The sequence below is a fragment of the Lithobates pipiens genome, unplaced genomic scaffold (genome assembly GCF_037356315.1).
Source record: "Lithobates pipiens isolate NorthernLeopardFrog02 unplaced genomic scaffold, aLitPip1_a1.2 Scaffold_25, whole genome shotgun sequence".
Classification (NCBI taxonomy): Eukaryota; Metazoa; Chordata; class Amphibia; order Anura; family Ranidae; genus Lithobates; species Lithobates pipiens.
This window is the reverse complement of record NW_027507787.1, coordinates 181,095,031-181,120,835: the sequence shown is the minus strand read 5'-3', so window position 1 is coordinate 181,120,835 and position 25,805 is coordinate 181,095,031. Positions and strand designations below refer to the sequence as shown.

Below are 25,805 nucleotides of genomic sequence, written 5' to 3'. Positions count from 1 at the left end.
CACGGTAGAGAAGGGCAGCAAGAAGCTTAACATTTTCAAGCTCTGATCATTTTTTTTTCTACAGTTTCCCTTTTTTGGCCACCTTGGGGAATCTATAGATAAAGTCAGAAAATTAACTAAGGAGGGACAAGTGCCATTTACGTTGATACAATTTAGAGGACTTGCTATAGTTTAACCACTTGCCCTCGTTACTTAAACGGACAATTGCGACGTTGTACTTCTTTTGGTGGTATTTGATCACATCTGCGGTTTTTATTTCTTGTGCTATAAACAAAAAAAGACAAACAATTTTGAAAAAAAAAAAATTTTTTTTTACTTTCTGCTATAAAACACATCCAATTAAAAAAAATTTAAAATCGAATTTCTTCATCAATTTTGGACAATATTTATTCTTCTAAATATTTTTGGTAAAAAAAAAATCCCAATAAGCATATATTGAATGTTTTGCGGTAAAGTTAGACTCCACAAATGATGGGATACTTATATATATTTATTTTTACATTTTTTATTAGTAATGGCCGTGATCAGCGACCTATAGCAGGACTGCGATGTTGCGGCACTAACTGGGGACCAATGACACTAATACAGTCACGTACTAATTACACTGGCTCGGAAGGGGTTGAAATCAGGGTTGATCAAAGGGTTAACTGCGTTCCTAACCAGTGTTTTACTAAACTGTGTGAGATGCTTTTACTAGGGGAAGAGCAAATTTGTTTCCTTGCTTTGCTTTTGCAATTTTGCTTGGCAATAAAAGGGTTAAATGTGTTCCTAGCCAGTGCTTGTGTACTGTAGGGAGGTGTTTTTACTACGGGAAGGCAAAGATCCATATCCCTGCTTTGGAATACAGGATCAATGCACACAGGTTGGCAATCTGTCTTGTTTACATAGGCAGATTGCAGTCCTGCCTGTGTACTGAACAATCGACAGGTGCCAGCGGACATTGAGTCCATGGTACCTGTTGCTGGGCTCCCGCTGTGATCACAGGTGAGTGATCTGGCACAGAGCGGCCGCCCATATGTCTGCTGGGCAGTCCGCAAGTGGTTGAGGAACATGAATCCATCTCTCTTTTTCTATTTTTGTTGGGCTGTATGGCTAAATGTAGATGTGAATAAAAACCAGAGCCCAAACTGCTTCCAAAAAGCTTTTTCTGGCGATAGTTTTACTAAAATAATTGCATGGCACAAAGGGTGGAGCATGCACGGGGGCTGCATCATTTAGGTGTCCAGCATAATGTCTAAAAATGTCCCTGCAAACATTCAATTCTTTATATATTTTTTCGAATATAATTTTTATAGAATTCCAAGAAAGGGCAAGGCCCAAGTATTACTACAATAACATGTAACGGTTGAGGTCGCAACCTCAATTGCAGTAACTTATTAGATCAAGTAACACATTACAGTAAGCAGGCATTGTTCATCATTGTAAATGTTACATATGTGTGTGATTCCGAGAATAGAATTCTCAGTCATCTCGTATCTTGCTTCCTCTGTGTTTTAGGTAACTTGTGTACAATTGTTGTTAACCAAAACAGATAGGGCAGCTCGTTCCTGGCTACTATTTTTCTACACTTAAAAACAAATAGTTAGAATAGGGAAAATTAAGATAGAGTGGGGTTATTCAGAAGGGGGAGAAGGGAGATGGGAGGTAAGGAGTGGAAAGGTAGGTGGTGGTGGTGGTGGGGGGGGGGGTAGTTGAAGGTAGAGGAATAGGTCCAGCTGTGACTCCGGTCAGCAATGTTGCTTAATCACCTGATGTTATTTGGAGATACAGGAGACCAGGAGGGTTTTCCCCTCATCAGAGAATATGAACAAATTCCAGAGACTCCAGGTTTTTGTGTAGGTAACTTGTCTGTCTTGTGCTGTCAGCACCAGATCCTCCATTTTATTTATGTCTTCTACTTTCAAAGTGGTCAGTGGGTGTTGTTGCTTCCAGAGCATAGGAATACAGGATTTAGCGGCATTCAGCAGATGGCGTAGAATAGACTTTTATAGATTCTACGGGGGGTGGTTGAGATATGCAATAGGAAGAAAGCTGGGTCATGGGGAATTTGGTAGTCTGTGAATTTTTGAGGAAAAGTGCGGACAGCTGTCCAGAATTCCGTCAATTTAGGACAAGTCCAGAAAATGTGTAACATTGTCCCAGCGTCTCCTTGAGATCTCCAGCAATACTCTGGGGTGTCGGGGAAGATGGTATGTAGTTGGCTGGACGTAAGATACCATCTCGTTAAGATATTAAAGTTGGCCTCTTGTATTTTAGTGCATAGCGAGGATTTGAGTGAAAATCGAATTATATTTTGTTTTTGGGGTGCAGTAAAAGTGCGGTGAAGGTCTGTTTCCCATTTTGTTAGGTAAGGTAGTTGTGGTTGTGGGGTGTATTCAGCAGTGCATATGTTTTGGATAGGACTTGGGGTAGCGAACCCTCACCTGAGCAGTATTCCTCAAAGGTGGTTAGCTGTCGATCGAAGCTGTGAGGGTCAGGGATAGACTGGAGAAAGTGGTTAAATGTAAGTTGGAATGGGCCTGATGGGTCTCTCAGTTGCGGTATGGTGGGCCATTTTCCTTTGGTTACAAATTTGGATGCGTATTTGCAACTGGTAAGTCGCACAGTTGGGAATTCTTTGGGTGACAGTCCTGGGGAGAAATGGGGGTGGCCTATGACCAAGGTCAGTGGTGATGATTTTGTTGTTAGTAAAGTCGATAGTGTGACCTGATAACATTGTAATAATGTGTTTCCTATCAGTGGGTGAGATTTTAACTCTTGGGGAGAGAGTCATAGCATCAAAGTGAACTTTTCAGGGGGATGTCGATCTGGCTTTGTTCTATTTGTGCCCATAATTTTGACTTGAAGTGACGTCGCCAATCAATGGTCCTGCCAAGGTGGATTGCCTGGTAATACCTACAGATGTCTGGCAGTGCCAGGCCTCTGCATAATTTCGGGAGGGATAATTGGGTACAGGGGATGCAGGGTTTCTTGTGTGCCCAGACAAATTTAGTGAATAATTCTTGGACTTGTCTGAAATAAGAGGTGGGTATCTGAATTGGTAGAGCCTGAAAAAGGTATAGATATTGTGGTAGAATGCAAATTTTTAGTAGGTTACACCTCCCGAACCAGGAGTGCAGCCCTTTGTGCCATTTTTCTAGCAACATAAGAGTATTCCTTAGTAATGGTGGGAAGTTAGGTTCATATATACGGGATAGGTCAAATGGGATGTGTGGGCCTATGTACTTCAGTGTGCATGTCGTCCATTTGAAGCGAAAGCTGGATTGTATCGCTGAGATTGTATGCGGCGGTAATGTTAATCCCATTGCTTCCAATTTGGAAAACTTAATTTGTAAGTTGGAAAGTGCTCCATATACATCAAATTCCCTAATCAAATTTGGCAATAATATTGTCGGGTTCGTTAATGAAAAGAGTAAATCATCAGCGAAAGCGAAGATTTTATGTTGTACCCTGACGATTGTTAAGCCCTGTATATTTGGGTGTGATCTGATCGTGGATAGAAATGGTTCTAGTGAAAGGGGTAATAAAAGAGGGGATAGAGCGCAGCCCTGTCTTGTTCCATTCTTTATCAGGAAGGGGTCTGAAAGGACTCCATTCCCTTTTACTTGGGCAGTAGGGTTGTAATAAACCTTGGCCACTCAACCTAGCATCACCTCACCCAGTCCAATGTGTCGAAGCACTGAGATCATACTTTTCCAGTTTACTTGGTTGAATGCCTTTTCGACATCAGTGTTTAAAAAGACACACGGGGGGCTTGTGGATTTTACAACATGTAAAAGATTTAATACCTTGGTCGTGTTGTCTCCTGCTTCCCTGGAAGGTATAAAGCCAGCTTGGTCAAGGTAGACTAGTTTCTGGAGGTGCTGAATGTGCCCAATTTGTGAATTACTGAAATGTGGGCTCTCAAGGTATTCCTAGTAAAATTTGTATCTGAACCTACCGCGTTAAATAGTGTAACCATATACACTTCCTCCAGACCCTGGGACCTTGATTTCCAAATGAAATGCAAAATTTTCCAGTCAGTCAGGTGACCGTAGATGGCTTATTTTTGTTCCAAAATGTCTACACACACACATCCTGGCTTGGGATCTAGCCTGTACGAGTGTCCCTATAGCAAGTGGCTTACTATTAGGGCACTTGGAGAAGAGGAGGTACCATGAGCACTGGAGGCGGGGGCCAGATGAGGAGGTTCGGGCCATTCTGTGCAATATCATTGCACAGAACAGGTAAGCATAAACCTGTTTTTTATTTTAGGAAAAAAAAATTGTGTTTACAACTGCTTTAACTGATTCCCAGAATAGTTACAGTCAAGGCATGTCATGAGTGATAACTGTCACAGTTGCTTGTGCATTCAACCCAGACTTATTTAGAAACACTTAAAAATGGGCTTGCAATATCAGTCTCTGTATGAAGAAAACATATCAGTCTAACCATTTTCAACCTTTAATTGCAAATATACATATAGCTCAGAAACCCATTACCAACAGTATATCTCATATTGAGTAAATCATATTATTATTATGGGAGGACAGAATATAGACAGAGTCCGTTAATGTATCCAAACCTATGCAGCTATATTCTTCAATCAAAATATTAACAATGTGTAATTTTAATGTTTATTCTTTTTCACATACAGTAACTTATCAGGAAATATTTTTTCAACACTGGAACCTGGTCTTTTCAATGCACTTTCTTCACTAAAAGTCATGTGAGTACTATTTATGAACCTATGTATTCCTACTGGGTGAAGGGACCATATTTATATGGTACCCGTAAATGCTTGTTTTTGGGATTAATGATGCTTTAAATTGGGCTTCAAGCTTTATAAATACTCTGCAAGTTGCTGAATGCTAAAAACTGATTGCTAACATAGGGCTTCTAAGATTTTACAGCCCCCCCGATCACCCACCTAAGTAGAAATGCAGCTGCTTAGGGCTGTATATATGATGTATGTGATACTTTGTGGCAAAAATAAAACCCCTTCTGCATTCGGAGGTCAGTACTGCCACTTAAAATGGCCCATTAAGTTAATCAGGCTGCACCACAATTGCCCTGCAAGCTTGTGGTGTGGTGGTTAAGCCTTTTTAGGTTTAAAATCAGTGGCAGCTGGTACTCCATTTTTTTTGGGGGGGGGCAAACAACCCCCCCCCATCCAGGTCGTGGCTTCAATGGCTCCTGGCTAATCTGGTCTTAATTGGCCGGGAGCAGAAGCCCGGAAGACAATAACAAATATTGTTTCACTGATGTCACAAGTGGGTGGATTTGTGGCACAGTGCCCTGTGCCACAAGCCCAACCTTTTTTTAGCCAATTAAAGCTTTAGGCTCTAATCGTGTACTTAAAAAAAAAAAAAAAAAAACTCTGCATGAAGATTAGGGAGGTGGCGCCGCTGCACCCCTTATGGACGCTGGTTAAAACAGTCAGTGAAGAGGTGACATATGGTCTCTCAGCTACATGTCAACCACCCTCTGAAAAGTGATTCCCTTTTCAGAGAGTCAGCAAGGACTGTGGCGCATGAGAATGAGCCCTTATGTAGTATCATAATTACATACATAACAATTACAGCAATTAATTGCAATGTTCTGCCTTTACAAAACCTGTTCTGGGAATGTTTCTCATATTTCATCTAAGGTTAAAAATACCCCACCGAAATAGGCCTGTCAATCTAGAAAGATTTTCCATTCTATGCAGAATGGTACTAATAATTCATGCCACCATAATCTATTATCTTCTATGAGATACAGCTGAAGAAGGAACATGGTGGTGCAATCACTTTTTTCTCTACTGTATCTTGATTTCTATTCTGATTCTATTTGTTTAATTTTTGGTTTATCTTTTTGTTCTTTGTTATTGCCAAATAAAAAAAGAAATAATTTTGCTGATCATCATAGACACCCCCCCCTATTAGAACAGTAATTCAGTTTAAATTAGTTTTATTTTTCATAAATTATGCATCTTAAGGCAATAGTATCAGCAATTTAATCGATTTTCAAACGTAACCACTTGCGGACAGCCCCACCGTACCATTTACTACAGCAGGGCGGGCGCTCTGTGCCAGGTCTGGGGTCATGCCGCCGGCACCCTGCTCTCGCTGTGATTATACACAGTGGGAGCCCAGCAGCGGTACTTTGGACTTCGATATCTGCTGGCACCTGATGATTACACAGGGCACAGGCAGAAGCGAAAGCACAGAATCTTTGTTTCTGCTAAATAAGAACATGGATCTTTCCCTTTCCCTAGTCAAAGCACCTCCCCCACAGTTTTAAAGCAGGAAGTTAAAAATATTGTTAACCAGTTCCCTACAGCCGTATTGTAAAATGACAGCGTCAGGGACCGTTTCTCCCTCCGGGTAGGCATCATATGACGTCCTCTGCTTTCCGGCATTGTGGAGAGCATTGCTGGGGACCCGATGTGTGTGCCCGGCAGCCGCGATGTCCGCCAGGCACCCATGATTGCCTGGTAACAGCCAGGACGTAGATCTGTGTGTGTAAACACACAGATCCATGTCCTGTCAGGGGAGAGGAGAACTGATCGTATGTTCCTTGTACAGAGGAACACTGATCGGTCTCCTCCCCTCATCTGTCTCCTCCCCCCACAGTTAGAATCACTCCCTAGGACACACATTTAACCCTTCAACGCCCCCTAGTGTTAACACCTTCCCTGCCAGTCACATTTATACTGTAATCAATGCATTTTTTTATAGCCCCGATCGCTTTATAAATGTGAATGGTCCCAAAATAGTGTCAAAAGTGTCCGATCTGTCCACCGCAATGTCACAGTCATGATAAAAATCGCAGATCGCCGCCATTAGTAGTAAAAAAAAAATAATAATAATAAAAATGCCAAATCTATCCCCTATTTTGTAGACACTATAATTTTTGCGCAAACCAATCAATATACGCTTATTGGGTTTTTTTTTACCAAACATATGTAGAAGAATACATATCAGCCTAAAGTGAGGAAAAAAAAATGTTTTTTATTTTTTTTTAAAAATGGGATATTTATTATAGCAAAAAGTTATAAATATTGTGTTTTTATGTTTTCAAAATTGTTGCTCTTTTTTGTTCATAGGCAAAAAAAAAAAAAAACGCAGACGGATCAAATACCACCAAAAGAAACTCTATTTGTGGGGGGGGGGGAATCAAAATTTGGGTACAACGTCACATTACTGCGCAATTTTCATTCAAAGCGTGACAGCGCTGAAAGCTGAAAATTGGCCTGGGCAGGAAGGGTGCGAAAATGCCCTGTATTGAAGTGGTTAATTATAGCGCAAAAAATAAAAAACGCAGAGGTGATCAAATCCCACCAAAAAGAAAGCTCTATTTGTGGGAAAAAAAATGACAAACATTTTATTTGGGTACAACGTCGCTCAACCGTGCAAGTGTCAAAGTAACACAGTGGTGCCCTATCACAAAAAATGGCCTGGTCAGGAAGGGGTAAAACCTTCTGGAGCTGAAGTGGAACTTTAGTAAAACAGCTAAATATGTGACTGACTTAAATCATCCGCATATTTATTGTGGGTCCCCCCCCTCCCTAAAACGCACATGAAGGTGAAAAAAAGTGTAGGGGTGAATGTTATCCTTCTACGAATTAGATACTGGGTAATGATTAGCAGCCCAAATCTCATAAAAAAGATGCTGCACCACATTGCAGGATTATCTGCCTGTGAGATTTGAGCTACTCAACATACCTAGGTCAATCCCACCTACGTGCATTCCACAGGAAAGGTAAAATGTGTTTTCTAACTAAATATATTCAGAAAACACAGGCCATTTTGTATTTCAATGTAATTAAAATCCTTTCCATTTTAGTAAGCGGAGACTAAAGTTTGCAAAAATCGAAATATTTGTTCCGTACATATCAGTTTGCATGTGTTCTGCACATAGTTGGTGTAGAGATTTCTTGCTCATAGGGATGAGCCGAACACCCCCCCCAGTTTGATTCGCACCAGAACCTTCGAACGGATCAAAAATTCGTATGAACTTTAGAACCCTATTAAAGTCTATGGGACTTGAACGTTCAAAATCAAAAGTGCTAATTTTAAAGGCTAATATGCAAGGTATGCAACAGACAACACCAGCAATAAGGGGTATCTTCAGGTGTATACTGTGCTGGAGGCACACAACACCCACTTTAAATCCTGCAGATGCCTGTATTAGAGAACACCAGCAATAAAGGGTAGATACAGGTGTATACTGTGCTGTGCTGGAGGCACACAACACCCATTAACTCCTACAGTTGCCTGTATTAGAGAACACCAGCATCAAAGGGTAGATACAGGTGTATACTGTGCTGGAGGCACACAACACCCACTAACTCCTGCAGATGCCTGTATTAGAGAACACCAGGATAAAAGGGTAGATATAGGTGTATACTGTGCTGGAGGCACACAACACCCACTAACTCCTGCAGATGCCTGAGAAAAGAACACACTGTCCCTGCCTATCTAGCTCTTTCCCTGCATGCCAGAACACACTACACAAGGCCGCTGTGCTGGCGGCCTTATATAGTGCGGGGCGTGTACTAAACCCCCTGAGCTATAACTGGCCACTGCCTGTGGCCAATTATGGCTCTCCTCGCTGCCGGCGCTGTGATTGGCCAAGCATGCGGGGTCACAGTGCATGCTTGGCCAATCATGAGCCACGCAAATTTGGTGCGAGCGGTCCACAAAGTTCTGAATTCGCCGAACAGATGAACGGCCGATGTTCGAGTCGAACACCGAGCTCATCCCTACTTGCTCATGTGGCTGAGCAATGCTTCTCCCAGATTTGCACTTGACATGTGTGACTGGTTTCGTATAAATCAAAACTTCGTACAAATTTCCGGAAACTCGCACTTTCGTACGAATCCGAAATACGAATTTTTATGCCTACGAATTTCGTACAAAATACGAAATTTCATTTACAAATTTTGGATCCAAATTCATAACGAAAATTCGGAATTGTTACAAAAAGTTAACAAACCTAAAAGTTAAAAACCCCAGGAAGTCAGCACAGCACAGGGATGGTGGGGTGATAAATTCATCATAACGAAAATTCGTAATTGTTTAGAAAAGTTAACAAACCTAAAAGATAAAAGGAAGTCAGCACAGGGATAGAGGGAACCCTATGGGAATTTCTATGCTTACGTATTTTATACGAAATACGAAATTTTGTTAACGAATTTTGGAATTTCAGATTCAAATTAACAGAATTGTGACTGGTGTTTTGTTCACCAATCAGAGGAAGTCAACACAGCACGGGGATGGTGGGTACCCCTCATAATGGGCACAGCAAGTCTACAGACCTGGGAACTCAGCACGGGGATGGTGGGTACCCCTCATAATGGACACAGCAGGTCTACAGACCTGGGAACTCAGCACAGGGATGGTGGGAACCCTATGGGAATTTCTATGCTTACGAATTTAATACAAAATCCGAAATTACGGAATTTCGGATCCAAGTTAACAGAAACATGGCTGGTGTTTTGCTCACCAATCAGAGGAAGTCAGCACAGCACAGGGATGGTGGGAACCCTTCATAATGGGCACAGCGGGTGTACACTCAGGCCCTGGAACTCAGCACAGGAATGGTGGGAACCCCTCATAATGGGAACAGAGGGTGTACACTCAGACCCTGGAACTCAGCACAGGGATAGTGGGAACCCCTCAAAATGGGCACAGTGGGTGTACACTCAGACCCTGGAACTCAGCACAGGAATGGTGGGAACCCCTCATAATGGGCACGGCCGGTGTATACTCAGACCCTGGAACTCAGCACAGGGATGGTGAGAACCCCTCATAATAATAAATTCATCATAATGAACATTTGCTATTTTTACGAAAAGTTAACGAAACTAAAAATTTAAAACCGAGGAAGTCAGCACAGCCCAGTGATTGTGGGAACCCCTTATAATTATAAATTCATCATAACAAACTTTCGTTATTTTAATGAAAAGTTTACAAATCTAGCGAAAATTTGTATTTCATACGAATCTGAATTGAATTTCGTACACGAATACAATGGTTTTTTTTGTCAGAAACAAAACAATTTTTTTGACACCGCCCATATCTAATTTGCACTGATAAAAGTCAATTTTGTAGGTATCTCTTGCAATAGGATCTGCGTTTTCGTTGATGTACTCTAGAACCCATTCCCATATGGGTTGGTTCACACTAGATGCAGCCCAGTGCATTTTTATTCTGCATCAAAATCGCATTTGACAGTATACACTGTATAGTGTGTTCTTGTGCAGTCAACAAAAGAGCATGTTGCATTTTTTCTGCATGGAATGCAGCAAAACATATCAAAAATTTACTGGAACGCATGTTGTCCTCAGTTGAGATGAAGGGGGAAAAAAGGGGGGGGGGGGGTAATGCACTGCAATGGATGAGAAAAGCATCAAAAACACGTACCCGGAATGCAGAAATGTTGCCATGAACCGACCCTAAGGCCTCATGCACACAGGATGTTTAAAAAACACCAGTGCTCCTGTCAGGAAAAAGCAGCGTTAAAAAATGTGCTGTTAGCCACTTCAATACCGGGCACTTTCGTACCTTCCTGGCCAAGTCAATTTTCAGCTTTCAGCTCTGTCACTTTTTAAATGACAATTGTACGGTCATACAACACTGTGCCCAAACAAATTTTTTTTTATCATTTTGGTCCCACAAATAGAGCTTTATTTTGGTGGTATTTGATCACCTCTGCGTTTTTTATTTTTTGCTAAACAAATAAAAAAAGACCGAAAACTTTGTTTTTGTTATAAAATTTTGTAAATAAGTAAGTTTTCTCCTTCACTGATGGGCACTGATAAGGCAGCACCGATGAGGTGGCACCAATGAGATGGCACCAATGGGCGCTGACAATAGGCACTGATAGGCAGCACTGATGGGCACTGAATAGGATTGCCACATCATCCCTTTAATCCAGGACACATATTAATTACCCAGGTTCTGTGACTGATTAAGGTGGTAATTAAACTCACTTGGTGTCTTATCTGCATTAAATCAGCCTCAGAACCAGTGTAATTAATGTGTCCCGGATTAAAGGGATGATGTGGCAACCCTAGCACTGAAAGGCTGCACTGATGGGTACTGATAGGCGACACTGATGGCCACTGAAAGGTGGCACTGATGGCTGGCACTGGCAGGCATTTTTCAATGGTACTGATTGGCAGCTGCCTGGCATACCTGGTGGTCCAATGTGGTGGCCATCCCTGGTGGTCCTGGGTGGGCATCCAAGGGGGGGCTGTGCTGATAAACAATCAGCACAGACCTCCCCCCCCCCCCGTCAGGAGAGCAGCCAATCGGCTCTCCTCTACTGGAGTCTGTCAGACGCGAGTGAGGAAGCGCCGATCAACGGCTCTTCCTGTTTTCATGGGGTAAGGAGTCTGACACACCGCAACAACGATCGCCGCGATGCTCACCCCTGGGGGTGCGCAGCAGCTTGATATTGCCATATGATGTCTGGTCAGGATATCGCAACCAGTTTGCTGATATCATATTGCTATATGGCGGGTGGCAAGTGGTTAAATAGTGTTTATGGAGGTTTTTTGGCTTTTTTCAGTAAAAACCCTCCCTATAAATGTAAAAATGACTAAAAACACCAAACGCGGCTAACAGTTTGTTACATTGTTTAGTGTCGCTTAGGGGCATTTTTGGGAGTTTACAGTTTTTTTACAGCTCAACAGTCTCTGCTTCTGGAAGCACAGGCTGTCATTTTTTTCTACTGTCCCTAAACGTTTATGCCTCCAAATGTCTCTGACAGTTTATGTGTGCATGGACACATAGGCTAACATGAAGGGGTGTTTAGAGGCAGTTTAAAAAATGCTAGATGCCCCTAAAATCAGCTGTAAAAACATCCTGTATGCATGAGCCCTAAATGTGATGCAATGTAATGCACAAACCACGGTGGAGTGCAGTGCTATTCATTTTAAATGTGAACCCAAAACACTATACATTGGCTGTAGGTTGTGGTACATTGTGTTAAATAAAAGAGTTCCCTTCTTTGTGTAAGGCTGGTTTCACACAAGTCTGGCTGCGGTTTGCAGTAAGGATGAGCTCAGGCATGTTTGCATGGTCCACGTGCAGAGCCCGTCAGGAAGTCAACTTCCTGGCGGGCTCTGCACGTGGATTATAGGAACACGCCGGAACTCATCCCTAGTTTGCAGTCTGGAGTCCTGATGCGTTTCTGTTCACCGATTCAGGTGCCAATTGTTGTCTGAATTCGTACCTGAACCGGACACAAAAACGCACAGGAGCCTTTTTCAAACCGCACTGCAGCCGGACCAGACATGTGTGAACCGTCTCCTTTGAAAGCCATTCACATTTTATGCAAATTGAATGTTAGGTTAAAACGCATCCAATTCGCGAACCCAGCCTAAAGGCTCATACAGCCAATACAAAAATCAGATGGAAAAATTTGTATGACGAGCTGTCTGCCGATTCTTGGATCGTTAGTATGGTTCTTTCAACAGCCAATTTCACTTTTTCAGACAAATGCTAAATATGAAAACTATAAAATTAATTTTGGATGTGAACACGACGTATGATTTTTGTTTAATTAGTATGGTTTTCGCACAAAAAAACTCATAAGAGCAAGACTACACATGCTCTGAAACTAAACAATACATACAAAACTATTTTAAAACATTATGTCACTTCTGACGTTGCATTCTGTAGTTTGAAAACGTTCATATTTTTAGTAACCCTTTCACATTCGACATGACTAGCATGCCACAAAAAATGGAGGTTCAGTCATCCAAAAATCTAATCGTGTGTACAAGGCTTTAGGCTTCATTCACACTTGCGAATGGAGCCATTTGTGATTGTCCACTGGAGACAAAGCAGGGATCTATGCGATTGGCAGGCTGCCTGCATCCAGAGCCAATCATTTGCATATGTGATGCATGAGCGATTACATGCAAACGGCTGTGAATAGCTGTGGTTGCTTGTCAGTAAGAATGAGCTCAGGTGTGTTTGCAACCCACACTTTCAGAGTCCTCCAGGAAGTCGGTACTGCACAGTGCTAATCGCAAACAGGGAGACATTTCTTGATCTCTGCAGCCGCCGATCGGGAAATGTCTCACTGCCTGCGATTAGAGAAGTGCGGGGCCGACTTCCTGGCGGGCTCTGGACGTGCGGGTTGCGAACACGCCTGAGCTCATCCTCAGCTGCCAGCCTCTTATTGCTTTAAATGGGGCTTCTAGCCTATACCTGTGTGCAAGGATCCTTACTGAGTCTCCCATGGGTAATCACAAATGGCCCTATTCACAAGTGTGAATGAGGCCTTAAGGCGTGGTGCCAGCCCATTAAAAAATAAGGCGTATGGTAATGTCTATGAACAGAGCCTCAGGCTTATCTTCTTCTAAAAGGCTGCATACACTCAGCTTTTCTCAGTCTCACTGAGACTGTACAGGTGATCATAATTAAGACCGACCACCCCATGCAAGAATCAGTTTGAGATTAAACAAGCAGCAACATAGGAGCAGAGAAAGGTAGGAATCTGCCATCAAATTTCATAGAATCCTTACAATGTGCATTGTTTACTTGGAGGGGATTGTTTGGTTAATAAAGCTGGAGTTACACATTTTATTTTTTAAGTAGAATAATAGGCAAAAAATGTTATGCATGCTCTTTTTTGCAACTAAAAACAGTCATTATTTATTTTAAAGACATGAAATACCAGACAAGCCTACTAGTAAGGGCTGACAATGCCAAATATCTTTCAGTGAATTTGTTATGGCGTTGTGTCCATGTGAAGTCCCTGGGGCTACAGGACACATGCAAAGTAAGGCTGGCCATACACTGTCTGTCTGATTTTTATTTTATTTTATGTTCAGCAAGCAGGCTAATCAAAATAGATCTAATTCCTCCATCCACATAAATGAGGTGGATAGAGATCCCCCACCCACTGAACATTGCATTCTGATAGCCGCACCTGCAATTTAAAAAATAAATACGGCTTTAATAAAAAAATAAAGTAGCCAAGTTGTTGATAATTGAAGAGCTAGCTATCAATCGAATGTAAAAACCTTTTCCTTCCTCCAGCCCCCCCCCCCCCCCCCCCATTCCGAAAAATACACAGTCGGCAGCACTATCACAACTAAGTACACTGAGAGTATGGCTGGCAACCCTTCGTTATATGTGAGGGCTGGCTTATTCAAGCACACCCTTATTGGCCCCTGTAAGCCAGCTGACTTCAATTCAAAGGACAGGAAGTGCATTATTAGTAGTTCGTTGCTATGGTGATGAAATTGCACTTTGGTTTGGCAGGTCTGGGAACAGATATAGAGCTGGTTTTGCTTCAATCCCAGACCTTAATCTCATCCCTATGTGTGTTCAAGAGTTAGTGATGTTCTGCAGGTCACCCTGCCTCAGTAGGGTGTTACATAGGGCACCTTTGTGGATAGTATCTGATAGTTTTGTTGCTGAAAACTCATCAGCCCCTGTGGCGATGTTGCAGGGGCAAATAAGATGATTTCTGCGCACCATGGATAAGGTACGTAAAAAATCGGGGCCTGGGTATCAGTAGCAGCTGCTGCTCCAAATGTTTTTGGGGGGCGCAAACAAGCTGAAAAATACTGAACCCCCCCCAATCGCTTGCAGCCTCGCTGTGCCCATCAAACGCAGCCACTTGTGCCCATCAAATGCAGCCACTGTGCCCACTGACCCCCCCCCCCACTCACGGGGTGTATGGCTCTGGCAGCACCCCCAACCCCCCCCCCCCCTGCGCACGGCTCTGACAGACCCCTGGCACTTGCCACCAGGCAGCAGCTCCATGCACCACCGTGGCAGTGACCTCCGCTCCTCTTACTAAGCGCCAGGCATCCAAAAGGGTGGCCTGGCACTTTGACCAATCAGGAAACAGGTCTGACAACCTGCCTCCTGATTGGCGGGGAGGAAGCTTAGTGTGAAAATAGCGAAAATTCATTTGCGATCGTCACACAATTGGGTGGGATCAGGTCGCGCACTCTGCGCCCCAAGCCCACCTTATTTTAAAGCCTATTAGAGCCGCTTCTGTCCCCCGCCATAGGAATCCACGCGTCCGGTGTCCTGAAAGGGGCCGGGCGCAATGGATGGGGGGGGGGCGGTACCCGTGCGCCCACGGTGCACGAGCTGCCACTGCGAGGAGCAGGTGTTAGTGAAAAACATGCCCATAGAGTAATGTTAATAAAGTAATAGAAAATGAACACATTATTGTGTATTTACCTGGAGTTCTGCTTCAATTATATGTATGTCATCTGTCTAGATTCTTCGGTAGTGAATCCCTCATCTGTGACTGTAATGTTAAATGGGTCTTGAAATGGGCGGCATCTTCATCAGTTCGTATCGGCGAGGACACTGTCTGTGAACACCCGATTAACGTCCGGGGACTTGAATTCCATGCCCTACAAGAGAGCCAGTTAACATGTGGTAAGCAAATTTCAGCTTGTTTATTAGAGTTAAAGGGACTTTCCAATTTAAAAAGTATATAGGGCATGTTATCATTGTTCTAAAAATATAATTCACTGCTTGAAGGAGATTTGCACTTAAATGTTATTAAAAATGACCTTTCCTTTTCAATCTGCAGCCATTGTAATTTTCTGAGAATGCATTGCAATATGGCTATCTGGGGTTGTTCTGTACAGAGTCTGACCACTCCCCAGAAACATTTCCTGCTTGTGTGATTGGCTCACCAATTTTCCCAGAAGTCTGCATAAGATACAAATCCGATTTCAGGCATCCCCTGCAACAAAAATTTCATTTTTGGAGAGATACTTTCAATGGGAGCACATCTAAGGGCATTTTCACACTGTCAGTTTGGTGTTAAAGTGTGGCGCTTTACCATCGTTTTTTTTTTCACGCTTTCTGACCGCAGCTGCTTTGGCAATGATTTCACTGGGCAGGGTTGCTTCAGGAGCGGTGTATTCACCGCTCCTAGAGAGCTGCAAAGAAGCTGCTTGCAGGACTTTTTTTTTTATGTCTTGCCCGCGCATCGCCCCAGTGTGAAAGCAGGCTTTCACACTGGGATTGCAGATAAGGCTTTTTTCAGGTGCTATTCTTAGCACTAAAGCGCTTGAAAAATGCCTCCAGCCTGAGATGGGTCTAAAGGGATGCAGGCCCAGCAGATTTCCTCATTAGTGCTCAGGAGCTGCACACCTGACAGATAATGATGAAACCACTCCCATTATACTCAGTACAGAGGCACAGACAAACACACAGGGATTTCTTCCAAATAACAAAAGGTAGGAAACTGCAACAAAGGTTGTTCTAATCCATGCAATGTACATGGATCACCCATGAAGTGGACTTATGTGTCCTTAGACACCATCTGAGACAAAACGCTCACCTCCTTCTTGGCAAGGACAGCCCAGTTTGGTGAAGAGAAAATATAATAATATATAATATTAGGTATTAAATGGAACACAGGTAATTACATTTTCTTGATACAGTAGCAGATGGTTTGAAAAAAAAAAAAAAAGAGTGCCATAATGTGTCTACCATTTGGCTCTCTTATTACCATTGTTTGTTTTTTTTTTTTTCTTTCTGTTTCATGGAGACAACAATAGAAACAATAGAAGGTTAAAATATATCCTTCTTTTCTTCTCTCTTTTTTTTTTTTTTTTGATTTGAACAAAGTAAAGATAGATTAGAACATCTGTTGGTTTTTATTGCTGTCTCTGCCCCCAGAGATTTATCCTTTTTACCAAAATCATTTGAAAGTGGAAGTAATATGTAGTCATGGTGTTAGCACTACTGACAAACAATCCGCCAAATCGCCCCCCTGCCAGACTTCATACATCCTTTCCAGAGACAATGAACAGTCTTTTGCTAGCTTTGTTTTTGTTGTTTTATTGGGGGGTACAACTTGGATATGGGATGCCCATTGAATTAATCATTGCCATATGACTCTCTTAACCACTTTATTTTACTTTTATTTATACAATTCTGGCACTTCTCTCCTACATGTAAAATCATAATTTTCTGCCAGAAAATTACTCAGAACCCCCAAACATTTTATATATATTTTTTTTTTTTTTTTTTTTTTTTTTTTTAGCAGACACCCTAGGGAATATAATGGCAGTCATTGCAACTTTTTATCTTGCACAGTATTTGCGCAATAATTTTTCAAACGCCTTTTTTTTTTTTTTTTTTTTTTTTTTTTTAAACGGTTTCATGAATTAAAAAATAACAAAACTGTAAAGTTAGCCTTTTTTTTTTTTTTGTATAATGTGAAAGAGGATGTTATGCAGAGTAAATAGATACTGAACATGTCACGCTTTAAAATTGGACACACTCGTGGAATGGCACCAAACTTCGGTACGTAAAAATCTCCATAGGCAACGTTTTGAACATTTTTACTGGTTACCAGTTTAGAGTTACAGAGGAGGTCTAGTGCTAGAATTGTTGCAAATGCTCTATCGAACACAGCGATACCTCCCATGTGTGGTTTGAACAGCGTTTACATATGTGGGTGGGACTTACATGTGCGTTCGCTTCTGAACGCAATCTACCGGGGACAGGAGCAGTTTAATATATATATATAATTTTTTTTTTGATCACTTTTATTCCTATTACAAGGAATGTAAACATCCCTTGTAATAGGAATCTATTGTGACAGGTCCTCTTTATGGAGAGATGCAGGGTCAATAAGACCCCACATCTCTTCTCCAGGCTGGAAAGCATGAGATCATGCAAATTCACCGATCTCATACTGATAGCCACGATCGTGGATTTGTTTACTTCCGGGAACCCAGGGGTGATGTCATAACATCGCGGCGGTCATAGAGATGACCGAAAATCTATATCGTCGTGATCTGGCGGCGCGCAATGGCACGGGAGAGCCCGGAGAAGCACCGGACATCCAGACATCATTCAGACATCCCCTCACAAACTTAAGGATGCCATATGATGCCCTAAGGTATTGAAAGTTAGAGCCTGAAGATTGAATGTGCATAATAGACTAGATATAAATCCTCTCCTGCATCTCCATGCAGACTATTACTACTCCTGCATCTCGATGCAGACTACTCTTCCTAAGAGTTCTCCATCCGTCGCCATGTGAGGTACAGAAGCATCACTTTTGACTGAGTAAAAGCAATGGTCTTAGTTCTCTTCACCTCCTGCCCAAACATTTTTCCTCCTGTACAGACTTGTAGTTGCTAATTGAAGCATGACACATCCTCTTCTATTGGCTAGTATGAATAAGCCCCTCTACTGGCTCTGGTGGCTTTCTGCTACTAGGCCTGAGGCCTGCAGAACCTTCCCCCAGAGGCCTAGTAGGTTAAAAGCCTGTCTTCTAGGAAATGGACTACTGCTAAGGGATCCCAGTAATTTACAGGAATTTTCTCCTCTCACTTCCTGTTTGGCAATGGGGCAGCAAATGAAAATCTCTCCAATGGGACACAAATGGCAAAAAACCTCCAAAAAATAAAAACGGGCATGGATTATAGCACTCCTTTCAAAATGAGAAAAATTAAGCTTTGCTTATAGTTCTGCCTTAATAGCCCTCCACTCTATGTAATAATGCTAAGGGACCGCCCAAAGCCTAAATCTCCAGGGAGAGAAGATGAGCACTGGAGCCGGACAAAGCAGCATGATCGGTAAGTCTAGGGCAGTGATGGCGAACCTTGGCACCCCAGATGTTTTGGAACTACATTTCCCATGATGCTCATCTACACTACAGAGTGCATGAGGATCATGGGAAATGTAGTTCCAAAACATCTGGGGTGCCAAGGTTCGCCATCACTGGTCTAGGGGAATATGAAGAAGATGCATTACTTACCTTACATGCTGCTTTGGCTAGTTCCAGGGCTCACCTCTTCTCATTGGAGCTTCAGGCTGTGGACACTGGACAGTCCCCTGGTGTCATTACATACAGTGCAGAGCTATTAACCTTCCATTTTATGTGCTAAAGACAGGTTTGGAATTGCGGCCCAGAGTGCCTTAAAGAGGAAGCAGGCTGGAGTGAAGAAAACGGTATCACTTCCTGGTATCCTGGGATCCTGGCACCTTTAGAATTAATGAGCGGTTAAAGTGTTTAAGGCAAAAATGCAAATCACTGCCAGCCCATCTATTATAGGCAGGCATACCACACTGTGTAAGCCTTTTCTAAAAATGAGCCATGTAAATACCTTTTTTTTTTAAGGTGACCTTCAGGCCGATAACGTGACCCGTGGCCTTTTTTACGTCTCTGATAAATGGCTAATGCAGGAGGGGCTGAGATGCCCCTCCCGCAGAAGCCCTGTCTCAGAGATGTAAAGCGCCCCCGCGAGTCACGTGACTGGCCTGAAGATGGGTCTAAAAATGTATTTACATGCCTTGTTTTAAGAAAAGACTTACACAGTGTGGTATGCCTGTCTATAATAGATGGGCTGGCAGTGACCATTGTAAATTTTTCATTTCTTCTAATAGCAACGGGGGGGGCATGGAGACACACAGAACAGGGAGCTGACAGGAAGGTCGGGGTGAGAGGAGAGTAGAGAGGACTGCTGCAGATGACGGAGGGACATACGCTGAGCCTGGTGGTCAGGGCTCTGCAGCCCGATTATCGTGGTCAGCACAGAGAAGGGGACACAGGAAGTGGCAAGATCAGCCAGGTTTTTTTACAGTTTAGAGAGGGACAGGTTTTACAGCACACGCACTGTGCTGTTTAATCTGCTTTACGGGAACGGGTTCTGTATTTTTATTTTTATTTATTTAGGTTAACAAACACTTTAAGCCTTGCAGTTTGGGGTCCATTGCAAGGGTGCATTTAGCCTAATTCCTGGAGTACAGTTTTAAAGGAATTATTTAAGGAAAATGGAAAAGAAAATATCACTTTCTGTGCAATCATTCTTCAAAGAGCAAATGTTACATTTTATATCCCCCAAGTGTAATTCAAGGATCCTGCTTTAATACTGTCCATCTCTTCTGGTTACATAATTCATAATGGCACTGTGTGTGGTCCAAGTTATATCTTAACAGTTAGTTTATCTCTAAAGCATTCATTTTCTGTGAGGTTACTTCAGGACACAGCTCCTATTGCAGACAAGATTACATTTGTAATATTTATTGGTTGTTCTTTTCTTAGTTATACTATATACAATTCATTTGTCATTCTTTTCAGTTATTCCCTATGTTGTGTTAATAAGGTCTCATCCCCTACTTTACCTGCCTACATTGTAAATTAAAGATCAATTAAAAGCTGAACTCGAGGGAAATACAAACTATGGGATGATGAATAGGGTTTATATATTTGCATTATTCCTTATTTTCCCTTCAGTAGGCGCTCTCCGACATCTTGTGTTGTAGGCATGAAATCAAAGGAAGGTCCTGTCAGTGTTTGACTTTGGCAATAGATGGGTGTTGTAGTGACTGTGGCAAATGGCACCACATAAATCACAATAAAAACAAGGTGACGTCACCAGCACTCCATTGCAAACATATACACTCATTTATTAGTGCAATGTTATGCTAGTCAAATAAGACAACATTTTGGTGACGGGCATAGTCCCTTCCTTAAGGGGACATAGATAACTATGTTGTCTTGAGAAAGGGACTCTGTGTGGCCCCCAAAACTTTGTCTTTTTTTTTTTTTTTTTTTTGACTACTGCGCCATTGCGCTAAAAAATGGGTACATGTATGCAACGGAAAGCTGGTGACGTCTCATTGTTTTTACTGTGTTGTAGGCAGGCCCTTGGCCATCTCGCACACAATGCAGGACTGCTGTCAGAGAACTGCGATGGTTTGCACAGCTAAGGGAAGGAGCTTTGAGGGAAACTTGGTAAGTATATCACAGTTTTTAGCGCTTTTTTTTTTTTTCAATGTAGCAATATGAAAGCAGTAAAGTGTCAGTTACAAAGTTGAGACAAACCATTTAACACTAACGCGGGAACCCATTTAATGCTGACAGGGGTGCTTATAATGATCAGCTTTCTATTCATTTATATACAACCGTCTTAGCTCCTACCTCATTGAAAACAACCTTTTAACCCCTTAGAGTCTGGCTTTCACTCGCAGCACTCCAAAGAAACTGCCCTACTAAAACTCACTGCCGATTTACAAACTGCTAAAACCAATGGCCAATACTTACGTACTCCTACTACTAGACCTCTCTGCGGCCCTAGGATACAGTGAAACCACCTGTGCCTTTTCAATAAACCATGGTTCCCTTGGCCTCCAAAATTATGCTCTATCCTGGTTCTCCTCCTACCAATCACATTGCTTCATCAATGTTTCCTACAACTCTGTCTCCTCCTCTCTATTTCCTCTTTCTGTAGGGGTTCCCCAAGGCTCTGTTCTTGGACCCCTTCTCTTCTCTATCTACACCTCCTCCCTTGGTCGCTTGATAACCTCCTATGGCTTCCAATACGACCTCTACACCAATGACAAATAGTCACCACATCTGAAAATTGGTAAGCGGCAATATAATGCTTGCTTTTTATTTTTATTTTTTTATTATTATACAATTTTCCTATAAACTATAAGGAGGAATGTGCTTATGTGCATGAGTCCTTATAGAATCGAATACGCAAACACAAGTAAATTGCCCTTGTCAGTAATACTGCATAATGAGGTTTTCTTCTTGCCCATCTCCACACATTTGTGCTGTATGATTCTGTCTGCGGTGGATCTGATTGGAGCAGCTCATCATCTAACTTGTATGGAGAGTTGAGATTGTACATACACAAGCGCTTTTGACTAAGTGGTCCACCATTTTAGGTAAGGGTCAGTGTGAACTTTCTCTCCTGGTGACAGATCCTTCTCAACACTTCTTTGTACATAATTGCATATATTGGACTTTTTTAAGTTGCCATAAGCATGCTGATAGGGACTACTGATTAAGCATAAGCGTTACACTTATGTTATATAGTACAGTTACAATACAATTCAATACAGAAGGAATCAGAGGGCCCTGCTCGTTAGAGATTACAATCTAGAAGAAAGGGTCAAATGATACAAAAGTTAATAACTGTGGGGGGATGAGCTGATGGAGAAAATCAAAGTTGTTAGGTGGGGCTGTTTAGGCTTCTCCGAAGAAGAGGATTCTCAGCGATCATCTAAAAGCAAACAGAGTAAGACAGATTGGGGTAGGGAGTTCCATAGGATCAGAGAGGCTCTAGAAAAGTCCTGGAGGCCGAGTAAGAGAGCAGGAGGCCTTGGGAGGAATGAAGACAGCGAGTAGGTTGGTATTTTGAGACTAGGCTAGTGATGTAGGTGGGGGCAGAGTTGTGGATGGCTTTGTAAGTTGTTGTTAGTGTTTTAAATTTAATTTGTTGGGTGAGCAGAAGCCAGTGATTGGCAGAGAGGAGTAGCAGACATGTATTGGTTGGTAAGATGGATGAGCCTGGCAGCAGCATTCATGATGGACTGAAGGGGGGATAGCAAATGTAAAGGTAAGCCAATGAGAAGGGAGTTGCGTGAGATGACCAGTGAGAGAACTAGGAGCTTTGTGGTGTCATTGGTAAGAAAGGGGCATATTTTGGAGATGTTGCGAAGGTTGAGGTGGCAAGATTTGGACAGTGATTGGATGTGGGGTTTAATGCCACTATAAATTCTGCTAGTCGTTTGTAGTCTGCTAATGTATATGCCATTAATACACTCAAAGGCAGTAGGTAATTATAATAGGGGATGATTACTCACTTAATCAGCTTTATGACATGGATACTGTAGACTACAGAATATAGGTTGTGTGTGTTTTTTTTTTTTTTTTTTTTTTTTTTTTTATATACTGTCTTGTTAAGGTTGCATTAAAAATCTTAATAAAAAAGTATGTGAATAAACAAATGACAATATTATAGGGCTTACAGGAACAGTTACACATCCATGTGTGAAACAAATTATTAAAATTTGGTTTAATACATTTTGGGTTACAAAATCCAGTCAATGTTACCTCCAATAATATGTCAAATAATCATTGTTTGTAGTTAAGCAGACCAGACTGTCTGCTGTAACTGATGTAGTAAACCAGATGTTTGGCGAGTACATTATTAGTGTCTCTAAAGAGCAATCTTTCACAGTGTTTTAGGTGTATTCAGAATGGTTCATGTAGCCAAAGCAGCATCTTTGAATTTCACTTAAAAATGAATTTCAAGGTGTCTTCGGTAAAATTATTGTAAGGGTTTTCATAACATTAGACTATGATCAGCTGAGTGCTGATTGCATAACAGGAGGATTTGCTTGTATGTTTTAGGGCAACATTTAACCCATGATCAAAAGGCTATTCAAGCAAGGAAGGGGGGCAGTAAAGGCCACTTGGATCTCTATATTGTAATTAGACATGTGCAGAGTAAAATATTTCGTTTCGGAATTTCGTTTTCGTCCGAAAACTTAATTTATTTAGTTACTCCCGAAATTTGTTTTTATTTATTTCGTTTTTCGTTCAAAAATTGCATTCGTCCGAAAATCCACATGAATTACGGTCGAATCTGTCTTTGAAGGCTTCTGGTGTCTGTCGAATGTATAAAGAAGATTCGACGGAGCTAGTATATAGCATACATTAGAACCCTATTAAAGTCTATGGGACTCCAACGTTCAAAATCTAAAGTGCTAATTTTAAAGGCTAATTTGCAAGTTACTGTCCTAAAAAGTGTTTGAGGACCCGGGTCCTGCCCCAGGGGACATGTATCAATGCAAAAAAAAGTTTTAAAAAGGGCAGTTTTTTCGGGAGCAGTGATTTTAATAATGATTAAAGTGAAACAATAAAAGTGTAATATTCCTTTAAATTTCGTAGGGGGGGGGGGGGTTGTCTATAGTATGCCTGTGAAGGGGCACATGTTTCTGGTGCTTAGAACTGTCCCTGCACAAAGTGTCATTTATGCAGGAAAAAAAGTCCTTTAAAATCACTCGCAGCTATTATGAATTGTCGGCTCCGTAATACAGAGAACACTCATTGAAAGTCATTGATAAAAAAAAAAAAAAAAAACGTGGGGGTCCCCCAAATTCAATTACCAGGCCCTTCAGGTCTGGTATGGATATTAAGGGGAACCCTGCGTCAAATTTAAAAAAAAAATTGACGTGGGGTTCCCCCTAAAAATCCATACCAGACCCTTTATCCGAGAACGCAACCTGGCAGGCCGCAGGAAAAGAGGGGGTGACGAGAGAGCGCCCCCCCCCTCCCTCCTGAACCATACCAGGCCACATGCCCTCAACATTGGGAGGATGCTTTGGGGGTCTGTGACCCCTCAAAGCACCTTGTCCCCATGTTGATGAGGACAAGGGCCTCATCCCCACAACCGTGGCCGGTGGTTGTGGAGGTCTGCGGGCGGGGGGCTTATCAGAATCTGGAAGCCCCCTTTAACAAGGGGACCCCCAGATCCTGCCCCCCCCTGTTTGAAATGGTAAGGGGGTACAAAAGTACCCCTACCATTTCACAAAGAAAGTGTAAAAAATGGTTAAATAAAACAAACACACTTTTGAAAAATTCCTTTATTAAAAATAAAAAAATAAAAAAAAGATTCCAGCGGCGGTAATCCACTCTTGCTATCCAGCGACGGACGGTCATCTCTCCAGCGATGGCTCATCTCATCCAGCGCAGCGAATACATCCTTCTTCTGTCTCCATGGAGGAGACACTGCAAGGATTCCGGCGGCCTGACATTTCTTATATACGGTGGGTGGGGCCAGACATCACCTGACCCCGCCCCCCTCTGACGCAAGGGGAAACCCGGGGTTCCCCGTGACGTATGGGTGACCCCGCCCCCCTCTGATGTAACGGAAACCTGCCTGTGTTACATCAGAGGGGTGCGGGGTCAGGTGACGGGTGGCCCCGCCCTCCGTATATAAGAAACGTCAGGCCGCCGGAATCCTTGCAGTGTCTCCTCCACGGAGACGGAAGAAGGATGTATTCGCTGCGCTGGATGAGATGAGACATCGCTGGAGAGATGACCGTCCGTCGCTGGATAGCAAGAGTGGATTACCACCGCTGGAATCTTTTTATTTTTTTATTTTTAATAAAGGAATTTTTCAAAAGTGTGTTTGTTTTATTTAACCATTTTTTACACTTTCTTTGTGAAATGGTAAGGGTACTTTTGTACCCCCTTACCATTTCAAACAGGGGGGGGGCGGGATCTGGGGGTCCCCTTGTTAAAGGGGGCTTCCAGATTCTGATAAGCCCCCCACCCGCAGACCTCCACAACCACCGGCCACGGTTGTGGGGATGAGGCCCTTGTCCTCATCAACATGGGGACAAGGTGCTTTGAGGGGTCACAGACCCCCAAGGCATCCTCCCAATGTTGAGGGCATGTGGCCTGGTATGGTTCAGGAGGGAGGGGGGGCCGCTCTCTCGTCCCCCCCCTCTTTTCCTGCGGCCTGCCAGGTTGCGTGCTCGGATAAAGGGTCTGGTATGGATTTTTAGGGGGAACCCCACGTCATTTTTTTTTAAAATTTGACGCAGGGTTCCCCTTAATATCCATACCAGACCTGAAGGGTCTGGTTATGGATATTTAGGGGGAACCCCACGTCAAATTTTTTCTTAAATTTGAAGCAGGGTTCCCCTTAATATCCATACCAGACCTGAAGGGCCTGGTAATTGAATTTGGGGGACCCCCACGTTTTTTTATTTATTTATTTATTTTTTTATCAATGACTTTCAATGAGTGTTCTCTGTATTACGGAGCCAACAATTCATAATAGCTGCGAGTGATTTTAAAGGACTTTTTTTCCTGCATAAATGACACTTTGTGCAGGGACAGTTCTAAGCACCAGAAACATGAGCCCCTTCACAGGCATACTATAGACAACCCCCCCCCCCCTACGAAATTTAAAGGGATATTACACTTTTATTGTTTCACTTTAATCATTATTAAAATCACTGCTCCCGAAAAAACGTCCGTTTTTAAAACTTTTTTTTACATTGATACATGTCCCC

General features: G+C 42.5%; 1 protein-coding gene across 1 annotated transcript in view; it reads left to right on the top strand.

The window, feature by feature from the left end:
- Positions 1 to 25,805, top strand: part of ADGRA1 (adhesion G protein-coupled receptor A1) — a 1,280,537-nt gene that overhangs the window by 288,384 nt on the left and 966,348 nt on the right. Inside the window, exons 5-6 of the mRNA XM_077455240.1 lie at positions 4,637 to 4,708; positions 15,226 to 15,389. Coding sequence (XP_077311366.1) covers positions 4,637 to 4,708; positions 15,226 to 15,389 — 236 coding nt within the window. The remainder of the gene's footprint in view (positions 1 to 4,636; positions 4,709 to 15,225; positions 15,390 to 25,805) is intronic.